This window comes from Falco punctatus, assembly GCF_963210335.1.
Source record: "Falco punctatus genome assembly, chromosome: 3".
Classification (NCBI taxonomy): Eukaryota; Metazoa; Chordata; class Aves; order Falconiformes; family Falconidae; genus Falco; species Falco punctatus.
In genome coordinates this window covers 108,547,588-108,561,182 of record NC_137582.1, presented here as the reverse complement: position 1 = coordinate 108,561,182, position 13,595 = coordinate 108,547,588, and the positions used below count along the sequence as shown (strand labels likewise).

The following is a 13,595-nucleotide window of genomic DNA, read 5'->3' as shown; positions in this document are numbered from 1 at the left end:
CGCTTTTCAGATCTAAAAGTGTTTGCCCCAGGATGTTAAGCTCCTACTAGTTTGACAGCACTAGACGGTTCTGCCGCAGCTCAGACACTACAGCTCTACATTGAGTGATCGTAACAGCAACAGTGACCTTGCAAGGTGCTTCCAGCACAGCCGAGTTAGCAAACGCTCTACATTTGCTCCTTACCTGTCTCACTTGGCTCTCTAAAGCACTTGCCACTTCTCAGCTAAGTTTTATTGAGTTTTAATAACATTTCTAGTACCACTTATAAGCATAGATTCCCCTTCATCAAGTAGACTGCAGAAGCACATAGAAAACAATTACCCTTTGGAATGCAGGTAGAGCTGAGGTCCCAAAAGCTGCAATATACGTCACTGAGAGCAACAGGAATCGGACAGAGGACTGCAAATTTTAGCTAGAAATGCCAGGGCAAACCCATTTTGAGGAGAAAAGACCACAGTCTGCGTGACCTGCTATGACAAAAACCCACGCAGCATAAATCGTTTGAAAATGAAATCTTAGAAGTCTGCTGGAGTTCCAGCTTGAGGCTGTAAGGAATGTCAGAGCTTCTAAGCTGATGCAGAGCCTGGAAAACTCACTCTCCGGCATGCATCCAGGCACATGGGTGTAGTACAAGGCACTTGTCCATAGATTTCTGAGCTGATGTGATCACAACTCTATTTCAAACAGCTTGGGTCAACAAATTATTTACAAGCCAGCAGAGTATGATGTACAAACCAGCTCCCCAGAAATCCGATGTGTCGTGAGCAGAGCAAGGGTATTTGTTAAATATACATCTCCACCCCTGTGAAGCCAACTATCTTCTCTATTTGGCAAATAATCTTAGGTTATTTACTGCTCAAACGCAATCCACAGGAAGATCTACTCCTATTGAATTGCTGTATTCACGCAGTCCACCTATCCTCCCCTCTGCAGCATTCTGTCTGGAGTAGCTGCCACCTGCGCTCTAAGCCAGAGCAAGGACATCCCAAGACATTTCACCATATCGTTCGTGCATCCTACTGTAATTAACGATAGCCAGAGATATGGTTATGCCCACTCGCCTTGGTGCTCAAATTTAGCGTGTATCGCAAACGAGAGCAAGACACATATTCATAACAATCTAGTTTGTTATTTCTGTACCAAAAATCAGTCTTGAACAGACTCTTTAATGTTTATAACCACATTTTCAGTCAGCCGTAAATTGCATGTTTAGTCAAGGGGTTCTAGTAGGTTGTTTTAGCTGAATTATTATTTGCCTTTTTTATTTACTGCACTGAGGGCTTAAATAGCTTTTTTTCCATTGGAAAGTAATGTAGATGGAGCACCACAGGAAAGCACGGGCATTGTGAAATTAGTTACCTCGCTAAAACATTATCATCTTCCCACAAATTGCTTGACTGCAGATTTTTGCAAAGCGTAAAAAAAGTCTAAGACAGGCCAGGAAAGTCCTTTGGTGCAAACCTCTCCGTCTATTGTACCACATTTACATCAAGTCCAGAGGCAAACGTTCATAAAGTTTGAAAAGTTCTTAGAACAGCACATGAGGTGCAGCTTATCTCTACAACAAACATGAAATATATTTATGGGAGTTCTGTAAAGATGTAATGATTTCTGATGGGAGAAGCTAGTTCTTTCCTACCCCGCTTCATCTGAAAGCAGACAGGTGCAGCATCACCACACATGAGGTCACACCTGCAGAGGACTGTATTTATGAGCATTGAAGTTTACAAAGTTCATAAATGTAGAGCAGGTAAAAGCCTACCCTACCCATGCTTTTCCCAAAGGGAGAAGATGTCTTTTTGTCCCAGTGACTGGGACCGACAGGTCTGTGGTAAAGCTGCAGTGCAGTTGACAAAACAGAAGGAAGCACCCAACTCAGGCAGGATGGAGTACTCCCTCAGTGCTGTAACAGAAGCCAGAGAAAGAACAGCTGGGTTGTAGAGAAAAGGAAAATAAAATCAGTTCATTCTTCAAAAAGAGCTGGCTCATGTGGCAGGAACTCAGCAGTGCAGTCTCCAGAGCACAGCACACACAAGACCAGAGTCTTAGGCGCTGGGATGCAGCATTTGCTGCAGATGTGGAAGAGACTAATCAAGTACTCCTGGTTTCCACCAGGCTCCAAGACAGGCATAAACTCCCCTCTACTGCAAAAAGGAGGAAACAGGCCAGCTAGAAGCAGAAGCCAGCAATCATGGGCAGACTCTGATCATTAACTGTGAAGACAAACAGATGTCCTCAGCCTTTCTGGAGCTCCAGCTGTGAAGAAACAGGCCAGAGCAGACATCTTGTCAGGGAGAAAAAAGAAATCCAGATGGCACATCCCAGAAAAATAAATTAAGAACTCCAGAAGTTTTTAAAGAAATAAATATAAAAATCCCATACCTCTCCAGTGGCTTGCTTAAATTACAAATCCCTCTACAAGACAGTCATGGCACTCCCCAATTTCTCCAGCCCAAGGATGATTGACAGTTAAAATGAATGTTCCATCCTTGTGGTATTATTATTTAATTACTATGGCATGCATGAGCAATCCCAGCAATAAGCATGCAAGCCTCTATTTTTCTTGGCAGCGGCAGCCTCCAGCAGCCAGAGAGACCTTGCAGCCAACTCAGGTATCAGTCAGGGCTGAGAACAGCCTTGGAATCCCAGCAAAGGGGACTTGTCCCTCCTGGGGTGCTGTTCACAGCGCAAAGCTAACCTACAGGAGTCTGGAGGAATCCTCACCTTAACTACAGTGAAATCAGGTTACTCCTTAACACTTGAAACAGTACCTCCAAAATCAACAGAATCCTTGCCAGCAATTTTTAATGAACTTTCAATCAGGTCTTTTAACATTACCTTGGAATCCCAATACAATGGCACCTACCTATCACTTCAGAACCAGTTTAGAAGACTGACGAGAAATTAGCCCACCCTCTCCCTAACTTCCCTCACAACAAAAAAAAAAAAAAAAAAAAGACAAGCTGAGCTGTAATTTAGGCTGCTGTACGCAAACAGAACCTGTGGTTCTTTCTGGCTTTAACTCCCAGAACAGCACGCACTGCCCAGAGACACACGCAGTCTCTGGCCAAGACTCAGCCAGCGTGGAAGAAACTGCTAGCAGAAAATCTACAGTCAAGTAGCAGAGTTTGGATCCTGAGAAATTTCTGAACTGTATCTGAACTTTCCTGAAATTCAAGGATGCTGGGATCCAGTCTGCACCTCTGCTAAAAACTACACTGGAATGAAAAAAATTAGCTTCAATCTGGATGAATAAAAAAAATCAACGTGACGTGTGAGCAAGCTTGTACACCTGAGAGCATCTCAAAGTGTTCTCAGGCACACCTAAGTGTTTCTCAGGGTGGAACAGGATGGAAAGAAAGCATGAAAAGGTTACAATTTTTTCAGAAAACAGCATCCTTTCCACCTGCAATTAGTCAGAGATGTGTCCAAGAACATATCTAACTATTCCAGTCCACAGCCTTTATGTCTGAAGTTACTGCCCTGCAAGTTTTGCTCAGTTACCTACATATTTGTCCATCTGTGATTGAATTATATTTAAGAATTCTTTGCTTAATAGTTAAGCATTTGCCAGCTGCAAAATGGACTCGACTAAGCATTTCAATTACCTTCATCCACAAATTTCTATGTTATTATACCTGATTTACACCAGCAAGAGTATTGTCAGCTTTGTTATGAAATTAGGAGCAAATTATTTATTTCAGTAGTGTATTTTACTTGGAAGAGGTTAAAAAGTGTCAGACCACTGTGTTTTTAGCATGAAAAATCCTATGGCAGCTGCTAATAACTTATGGTTATACACACTCTTGGTTATTAATGAGATGTAAAACCAAGGTCCTGACCACTTGTGGTTTTTACAGATCTCTCAAGAATTTTCCCTAGAGCAGAAGTGTTAGGTTTGGCATCTTAGCCAAATCCGAAATGGAATTCCTACCTAAATTCCCCACTATGTTTTGTGATTGAAAAGTTATACTTCACTCCCCTAAATGGCTATCTCAAAACACTTCTCCCCTCCACTTAAACACAAAGTACCTGCAGCGGCCACACCCATAATGAATTTAATTAATCTAATGGAACAGTTCGCATGAGCAAGAGCTATTCTGGGTGAGGAAACACCACGATGTTTGTGCTGTGTTAGCCATGCTGCAACATTAACCAGTGCCACCCGTGGATGTACCAGTAAAGTTCAGTCTTGAGGGACACCACAAAGGCGAGGAACTGAGCAGCACCAACAGAACAGGAGCAGTGTAATGCATGTAGTACATAAACCCACATCTGATATAGGACTACATAATTTAATAATGAGCTTTAAAAATCTTATATACAGCTTTGAGAAATGAGACGAAGCACTGAATTATCTGATAGGCCGAGTCACAGATATATGAATCCAACGTTATTTTACATGGGCCACGAGGAATTGCTAGGAAGCCTGTTATTTGCTCCGGCATATTATGGACTAGAAGGGCTATAACAAGCCTGACAGTGATGACAGATACAAAACATGAAAGATAACATCTCCTGCTACAGACAGGTCCACAGTCCAGTCTCTCCCATGGCTTTACCACTTGTCAGACCACAAAAATACTTTTCTCAATTACACATGCAATCACACACTTCAGGCTAAGACTGAAATCTCTTTACAGTGGAGGAATGCAATCTGTGCTATGTCACTGAACCAGCTGCTGTTTTCAACGGGAAGCAAAAGACCCCAAAGAAATAATTCGGAGAGATTTACATCATAAACCAGGTAGACCTGACCCTAGATACCTGACAGAGACAGACGGATCACAAAGAAAATAAAATCTCAAGGACTCTTTAGCTATATAGTGGCTAACTAATTTCAAAATATTACACTATTTCTTCCACTGAAGGTAAAATCCTGTTGACCTCAAATCATCCCTGAAATTTCACTGGGACACTGAGTCATTAATTTTCCCCAGGTTAGGATGCTGTCTTTGAGTTGCTTAGCTGAACTACCCCTAAAAGCAGCTCACAGAACAGCTGAAGCTGGAAGGGACATGCACAGGCTGTTTAATTCAACACTCTCTGCTCCAAGCAGGTGAACTAGAACAGGCTACTCTGGACCACGTGCAGTCAGGTTTTGACTGTCTCCAAGGATGGATGCTCCGCAGCCTCTCTGACCAGCCTTTTCCAGTGTTTGACCATCCTCATGATACAGAGGCTTTTTTCCTTACATTTAAGCAGAATTTCCTGTACTTCAGCTTGTAACCACTGCTTCTTGTCCTTTCACTGGGCACCAAAAGTCTGCTCCATCTTTATTCCCTCTGCCCAGGTATCAAGTGGTAACTCCTGGTCAGCATCAACTCTATATAACCAGTGGACAATCTACTACCGTTAACCCCTGTTAGCATGCTACCACATCCTGCAAGGCAAAATCTATGCCTGGAAAGGAGAAGGCAAGCCTGGCAAGTGGCAGCTGCAGGTACTCAGCCACACAGTCAAATTAAGAAGGTCCAATAGATTAAAACCATCACTCACATTCTGCTCTCTCTTAGTACACCTGTGTCAGAGAAGAAAACTCATGTGCTTGCAAGCACGTCACATTGACAGCAACTCAGCAAAGATAAGACTGGAGAAAAACTTTTAAAAAACCACAAACCAAATACACAGTTCCCTTGGAAATATCAGGTTTATCAGGAGATTTGAGATTTCTGCTTCCCCGTTTTAGGTAGAGGTTTCACCACATGACTCACTCATGCATTGTGAATGTTGAATGGGAGCTTTCTCCACACCTATTTGAAAAGAATTCCCAAAAGAATTCCCAAATTGTTTTGCTTAATTAGAAGGAAAAGACATCTACCTTTTCAATAGTATGAATAAAAAACACTACTCAGTTAGTATTTCATTCCCTACTCCTCCTGCTTTGATAAACCTACCAGCTGGCAGCAGAGCGTTCCAAGGTAAACACAGCCCTAATTTTTACTGCACAAGGCCACAAAAATTCCACCTTTCCTGTTATGTGCTGTAGAGAAATGAAATGGGACTCTGCTGTTGTTCCATGAAAGCATGCCCTGTACAGGAAAGTGAAACAAGACTGCTCACAGAAGTACCTTCACAGCTCAAAGAGATCAGCCTTCCACTTTCAACGTTCCTTTAGCTTGATAGGTTAGGTAAGGAGAGCTTCACTATTACTTTCCGTCTTCCCTTAACTGAATACAAATTGTGGTGCTTTGCTGTAAATGGCAACTGTCAACGACCTCAGAAATGGTGACAATCCTTAAGCATTGCATTTATAGTATGTGTAAAATAATCCCTTAGTTTGGGCAGGTGCTATATAAATATAAATACAATACAGTCACCCATGACATTTAGAAGCAATACTTAACTAGAGAGCCTGGATGTCAACCTCAAATAGATTCCAAGGAGAAAACTTCACAGTGCAAAATTTGGGAGTGGATATCAAGCAGAGCTCATAAGCATTTACATCAAAGATTTGGTTTCATCCTATCCTTACTCAACAGAACCTGCCTTCACTGACTTCACCAGCTCTTACTGCAGCCAAACCTTTGCCATGGATATTTTAAAGCAAAGTATTTCAACACAGAAACTGCAGCTTCCAAACAATGTCTGTTTTAATGAATGCCCACTAGCCTTCAAATGAGTACTGTGTTTCTTCTAGCAATAGTAGATGTATGACTATAGCAGAATTAACCAGGACCAGTTTCTGCTTGCTTTTACAGTCAGAATATATTCTGCTTGCAGTCCAATACATTTTACATCAAGCCAAATTAGTTCCAGAATGGACTGAAATTTAGTTGTACCAGATAGATATCCAGCCCCTTTTGCAAAAGCAGAATGAAGCAGCACTAGAAAGAGTAGAAGAAAGTGATTGATTATAAGCACCTCAAGAACTTAGCATGTATACAACCTGTCCTGACAGAGCCCTGTGATACACAGCAAAAAATTAGCTACAGAAACTCTGCTTACAGTCCCCTAATGATAATTTTAAGTGCAGCAGCCAGCTTTTTTATGTAGAGGATTGTTTCCCAGACTTGCCCAACCTTAACCAATTACTCTCACAATAGCATTGAATAGGATATTTAGAATGTCAGCCCAATTGTTCTAACTTGCCCCCTCTGCCATGCCCCAATTTTTGACAGGTTTGTTCCTCTATTGCTATAGTGACTGCCATCCCTAATGTTTGAGATCAAAGTCATGTTTTAGAGGTCACCTCCATTTGAAACAAGGGACATTTTTGTGTGAGCAGAGGAGGGAGGGAGGGAGGCGGGCTGTGTGGTAGGGGAGACTCCCTTCTTTCTCCGTGTTGTAGTCTCCCTTCCATTTCATCCTGCTTCTAATCCTAGGACCTGCTTTTAATTCCCTGATTCCCCTCTCCTACTCCCAAGCATTCTATTCAAGTGTTCATCTTAAAGGATTCTGGGGGGCATTGATCAATTGACTGGAAAATTTTTGCATCTTTCATCCTGGGGTGATTCTCCCAAAGATGTAACTGGACAGATCCTACCCTGCAAAATTCACAAAGTCCAGCAAGTCATCCGCTACAGCCATCGAGGTCTCGTATATGCAGCCTTACACTTGTCACTTATGCACAATTAGCACCATCCTGAATCCTTTCCAACAAGAGCCACAATCACCTTGAACAGATCATCTGACTACCACAAAATTTCTCGTCTGTAATTTTCAACCACCACAGCCTCTCTGGTGGAAGGTGCAGTGCAGGAAAAGCTCAGGCATGCTCAGATGTTTATACTGTTGTATTTGCCCAAGAAAGTTTTGAAATAATATTTCAGAGAGTAAAGGGTTTGCCTGCAAGAAATACATTAATATTCCAGTCCTACTGTACTGGGATAGCTCACTTGCATTTTATTTCTTTTTTAATCAGTTTTTTCTGAACAGGATAGTGTTCATATACTAGAACTTAAAAATGTCTTTACACTTCATCAGATACTATGGGACTGGAACTTCAGTCATGCATATTCTAAAATAAATTCTAATCATAAACTGTAGCATTCCAGTGTGTGCTTCAGTAAGCTAGAAAATCAAGTCATGCAAAGGAAAAAGAGAGCACATTTCTCTTTAAAATCAAATAGAATTTGGCAAGATTGCCTCAATCATTGGAAATAGAAAACAGCACCACATTACTGCCAGAAATAAGTTCTACCCAGCACTGACAACACACAAACACCTACCTTGGGATGTCCGTGCAGTTCTTCACTGTTTGAGAGGGTAGCATTAAAAGGCTCTGTATACTGATTAGGTTCTTTCTTCATCTTTCTCTCTCTCTTTGCTGCTGTAACTCTGAAGAGGCAAAACTGCTGACAAAGTAAAGTTGCCACAAATACCCAGGTGCACCCCTTCATTTTGAAAAGGGAGGGGCCAAGTCAGGAAGAGCACTCTCCAAGCACAGAAACCGTCACCACCAATAACAGGAATAGACACAGACTTCTCTCTAAAAAAAATTAAAAAAAATAAAAAGGTTAGAACGATTAAAGATGATCCTCTGGGCTATGCAATGTCAAATGAGCAGCATGCATGGATGCACTGGTTGCTGGAGAGATCTCTGTTCAAGCAGGACACATGGAAATGGTATAGATAAACTTGTTTGAAAATCTGGATTCACTCGAAGAAAGAGGTAAGTCCATTCAGCCTCTTGAAGCTTACATAAATACAAGAGGCCCTGGAAAGTCCTGCCACCCACCTTGAAGTGTCACTCCCCCCCCCCCCCCCCCGGCCCCCCCCAATAATTCTTCAGACTTGTTTAAAATGCACTCAACTATGAAACCTAGAGAAGTCAAATTGCTCGGGGCAACAGTTGCTCAGGCCAGAGCTGACAACATAAACTCATTAGGGGGGTTGTTAGGTTGTTCTTCTTCAACAGGAGATTTCACTTTCTGTCATTTGAAGCACTGTGTTCAGTTCAAAGCAGGCTTGAATACGTTCCATCCAGTCTCTCGAGAGATACTTCCCTTTCCTCAGTGACAAGTCCTCATCCTTTCCTTCAAGATGCTGGAGAACTGTAATCCAAGGTTGCTACAGCCGCTGCTCTTCTGAAGGGGCTGAAAGCATCACCGCTCAGCCCAGTGCTCAGCCTTCTATGAAGAAAATTAATTTCTCATGTCATAAAAGTTAAAACAGGGAGAAGCAAAGATTCTGAGGATGTACCTAGGTCCATCAGGAGCAGATAAAGTTTTCCCAAGTCTAGCTTTTCTCCCTCTTTAGCCGAGTGTATCTTCACTTTTCTTTAATGAGACGATGAGCAGCAAGTCCCGATGCCACAGGGAGCTGTCAGGATGTAGAATCTCATGTCTTTTTCATCCTCACCTCTCCTCACACCAGGCAAGGTTTCAGGTACCTTGGAGTGGAGATCATGTCTGATTTTTTTTGCTGCTCCTTTCCCCAGCTGCACACTGGCAAAACCCTCCTCAGCTTTTGCTTTACCTCAGCAAATAAGTACTTCTTTCCTGAATGAGTTTCCATCAACTTCAAGAAAGGGAAAAAAAAAAAAAAAAGGAAAAAAAAAAGAGAAAAAAGGAGGAGGGATCACATTCTAATGAGCTGTCAAGCCTATTCTCTTCACATTCCTATTAGACTCACTGATAAGTGGAGCTGGCCCGTGTGCCAGGCAGATTTAAATCAATGCCCATTCCCTGCTCCCTCCCCTCAGCCCTATTCTGTACCTCCCCTTCATTATCTCAGAGAAATCACCATTTTTCTGGGAAGTTTGTAAAACTGTACATGAGTGTGTGGTAGAGCTAAAAATATGTGGCTTGGAATATGCACTCAGCATCGCACCACACATTGATACATCAGAACTTTTGCTTTACACTCTACTTAGCTGTGTTCCATGCAACATTTTCCCCTAGCTCTCATTAGAGCCTGGCTCAGTGGGGGTTTTCTGATTTCTTTAGAGGGTATGCTGTTTATTAAAAATAACAGAAAACCAGAGGTTACACATCTCCTACAAGCATTTCATAAAGGAGATCTTGAAGTACTTGGACACTCTGCAAATTTTTGTCAGTTCCCCACCACCCAGAACAAATAATTCCTATTCTTTCTACAAATATGGAGTGTGATGCAAAAATTTCTCCGAGATTGTACCATGAGAAAGTCCAAGAATGATAAAAGGTTGAAGAGCACATAATGTGAAGTCCCTTATTCAGTCAGCAAGCAACAGATTTGCTTTTTTTTAACAATCCCTTTACCATGCCTTCTGTAATCCAAGTAATAATGCCAGCACAGCTCTTCGTTGGACTTTAAAGGCAGCCAGGGTGGATCAGGAGCACTATCCATGGCTCAGGGAAACTGAGGTATGAACAATCTGGGCACATAAATCAAGTAGTAGAATACAGGGTTTTTTAAAAGAATACTTTTTTCAGCATCTTTTGAGGGAAATGGAGTTTCAGAAAGAGAAGAGACTAAGAAGGGAAGTTACACAGAAGCTAAATAGTTAACAGCATTATCACCCCTCCCCCAACTAGCTCACATTCCATCAAAACTACGTGGCAGACTTTATTTGTTAATAATATTTAACTTTCTTTGGCGCCTTCTCATACTTAAGCCTCTTTTTCAGGTTAGTTGTAGACAAGCCATGAATTTGTAAAAGTGCACTTGATGACACATTAATAGGATGATCTGTCATATTGCAGCTAAACAGCTTGACAGATCCGCACACCATGGCAAGAAATGACATTCAAGGCTGGAATGGGGCAATCGCTTTTTTAGTTTGCTGGGGCAGGCTGCATCTGTCTGCCTGCAGCATCTCCTTTCCTATCCCAAGAGCCAAATCCCAGGACTATATCCTCAGATTTGGGGGGAAACGAAACCTACCTACGTTTGCAAGCACAAGGCGAAGTTACCTGATGGTCCAGTAAGACAAGCTGAATGTAGCCAACTCCTGCCTGCATACTTTTCTCTGTGTTGGGCTGAAACAAGCATCAGCACAGTTGTTAGCTCTCCTCCAACCTTCAATTCAGCATTAGCACTATCTGTAAAAGATTGCATACCTTGCTGCTGCTGTTCTCACATCCAAGTTGCAGCAGTTCCAAAGCACCTGAGTCTTGCCAATGCACAAACAACATTCAACCCCCATTTGCAAAAAAAAAAAACCACAACCAAGCAGGAATAGGGCGATGTTACACTTCCTGGCACAGCAAACCAAGGATCTCAAAGGGACTGGAAAGACAAATTGTTTCTTCTCTGAGCTCAGCACCATTGCAGCAAACAGGAATAGAATATAACAATATCAATTCTGCACGAGGAAAGTTTTACAGTAGGGAAGGTATTATAAGAAGCCACACTTAACGTTTCAAAACTGTGCACAAGGACCCAGATGCAGTGTTTGCAAACCCTGCAAGAAGCAAGTGTGAAGCTAGTGAGGAAACTGAATAGTTAGGGCAAGAAACTTGTGATTTCATCTTTCAATCTCTACTTACGCAATTCACCTTTTACTCAAGGTCTAAAAATAATACCCAAAGGGCAAAAGGTTGAAGCTAGGATTTTCCCAGAATTGCCCATTGCACATACATCACACAATTCCTAAGCCTTGGTACAGTGATTTTTTTAAAGCAAATACAGCAGATGGCACATTACCATTGACTAACACACACACCCCCTGCTTCACAGCGGATAAAGGTCTGGAGGACTCCAATGATAGATCCCTTGGGTTTAAATGTGAAGTTTCCTAATACTAACCCAATAATCAGCTCAAGCTGTTGATTGGGTTAACATACAAAAGCTGTCAGAACAAACCTAAACACACCAGCAGACAAAAGAGCAGCTTTAGGAAGCGAGACCAAGAGCTTAGAGCTACTTCAGATGCCTTCTGCAGCGTCCCCCCTGGAGCTGCCCGTACCCCTCGCTTCAGAGCACCTCTCCATTCACTCCCCCCCCCCCATTCCCATCCATCCCGACCCACGCGGGACCGCTACGCCATCTCGCGGCAGATCCACGCAAACACACCGAGACGCTCGGAAAAACGGGGAAACCCGCAGCGACTCGCAAGGTTTCTGTCGGGGTGGGCTCTTCCGAGTGAGCGAGGTGTAGAAATAACGCTGTTGGGGCAAAGCTTTTATCGCTAATAAAAGGCTCCTCGTAAACCCTAATAAATCACCCTCATTCGTTGCCCAGAAAAAGTCTTTTCGATAACACGAGACGTAAATGCTTTGAGTTCATTTTCAATCGCATCCCTTTTGTGTATGTGTCTAGGGGGAGTGGTTTTTCCACTATAAATATGATTTTTCTGCTTTAAGAACTAAGACCTGGCCTTCGCTGGGCAGCAAAAGAACTATCATCTTGTACACTGTCTGTCTTCCTGTGACTGGGTTGCAAGATAAGCCACCAACAGCAACAAATTATTAGCAGAAATTATTCAGAGACATTCAAAAAATACCTTTTAAAGCACATGACTTCAGGTAATAATCCTAATTACAAATTACAAGCTTGCTCTCCTGAGGAAAAGACAGTTTGTCACTTGCTGGCTGCTTACACATTTAAGGCAAGCTGGAGAATCCATCAGGTGGGCAAGAAGCATCTCATTTCTTTGACCTTCTGTGTAGGAGAAAGTTTCCCATTAAATACTTAGCTAGATACTATCAACATCCACAGTCAGTTTCAAATCCAAGTACTTGTGCAAATGCAATAGGAATTTGGGGGTTCTTACCCACAGAATTTGTCTAGGGCAGGGGCAGAACAACGTCTTCACAGCAAGAATCCTGTATACTACACGGATTTGAAATACAGCAACACAGCTACCCCCATCTGACCAGCTCCTCAGTAACATGAGCCCCAAGAAAACCAGAAGCAGGGGCAACTGACAAAATGAAAATCACCAAGTCTAAACAACAGTTTCAAAAGAACTCCCAGTCACAAGAACTGATCCGAGTAAGAAAAAAAGGTAAAAATACCAGCATTATTAAGGAAAAGCCATGATTTCATAAAATAGATTAAGACCCAGCTCAGCCCTGGCAGATTCAGACAAGCAAAAAACCTCACTTCCATCAAGTTGTAAAAAAATTGCTATTACAAATAACCATGTTTTGGATCCCCCATCCCCACCCCCAACTGAAATGCTAGTCCAAAATCAAATTCTAAAAGTCCACAGTGAAGACAGCCTCCAAGTAAAATATACTGTTTTACACAGAACTGAAGCTATCTAGATCCCTAGGTAATTCAAGCTGTCAAGATAGCACAGAACTAGCTATCCAGATGTTAGGGGAACAGCACCAGAATAAACTCAAACTCCACTCAAACAGCAGCTGTTGAATTTGTAGCAAGGTTCCAATGTACTTTTTTCTTCAAAGACATCATCACTGTTGGCAAGGACAGTGAAACAGCATCTTAGAGTGGCTCCTGTGTGTCTCAGAGTAAATAATGAAAGCAGGCACCATGCTACAGTAACCATTATGTCGTTACAGAACAAACACCTCTCCAGAGAGGAACTGCATTATCAAAAAAAATATTTAAAAGAAGTTACTACCTGTAGGCCTTTCTGGAGGTATCCCTTACATCTGTGGTAAAACTAACTTGAGGAAAAAAAAAAATTTAAACCTGGAGGTTGGAGAGATGCAGTTTTGCCAGTTTTCATTTTCTAGTCCATACATATCCAGTTAAGATT

The 13,595-nt window shown here is 42.1% G+C and overlaps 1 protein-coding gene across 12 annotated transcripts in view; it reads right to left on the bottom strand.

Moving 5' to 3' along the window:
• The window catches only part of C1QTNF12 (C1q and TNF related 12), a 37,992-nt gene extending 24,459 nt beyond the window's left edge, over positions 1–13,533 (bottom strand). For 5 of the 12 annotated variants that reach the window (XM_080379716.1, XM_080379724.1, XM_080379715.1 and 2 more), the window contains exons 1-2: positions 8,758–13,533; positions 8,173–8,432 (exon numbers count right to left, since the gene is read on the bottom strand). In XM_080379716.1, coding sequence (XP_080235842.1) covers positions 8,173–8,343 — 171 coding nt within the window. In that variant the 5' untranslated portion in view covers positions 8,344–8,432; positions 8,758–13,533. The remainder of the gene's footprint in view (positions 1–8,172; positions 8,433–8,757) is intronic. The other 7 variants (XM_080379718.1, XM_080379721.1, XM_080379722.1 and 4 more) reach the window with 7 other exon arrangements.
• Positions 13,534–13,595: the final 62 nt, after the last annotated feature.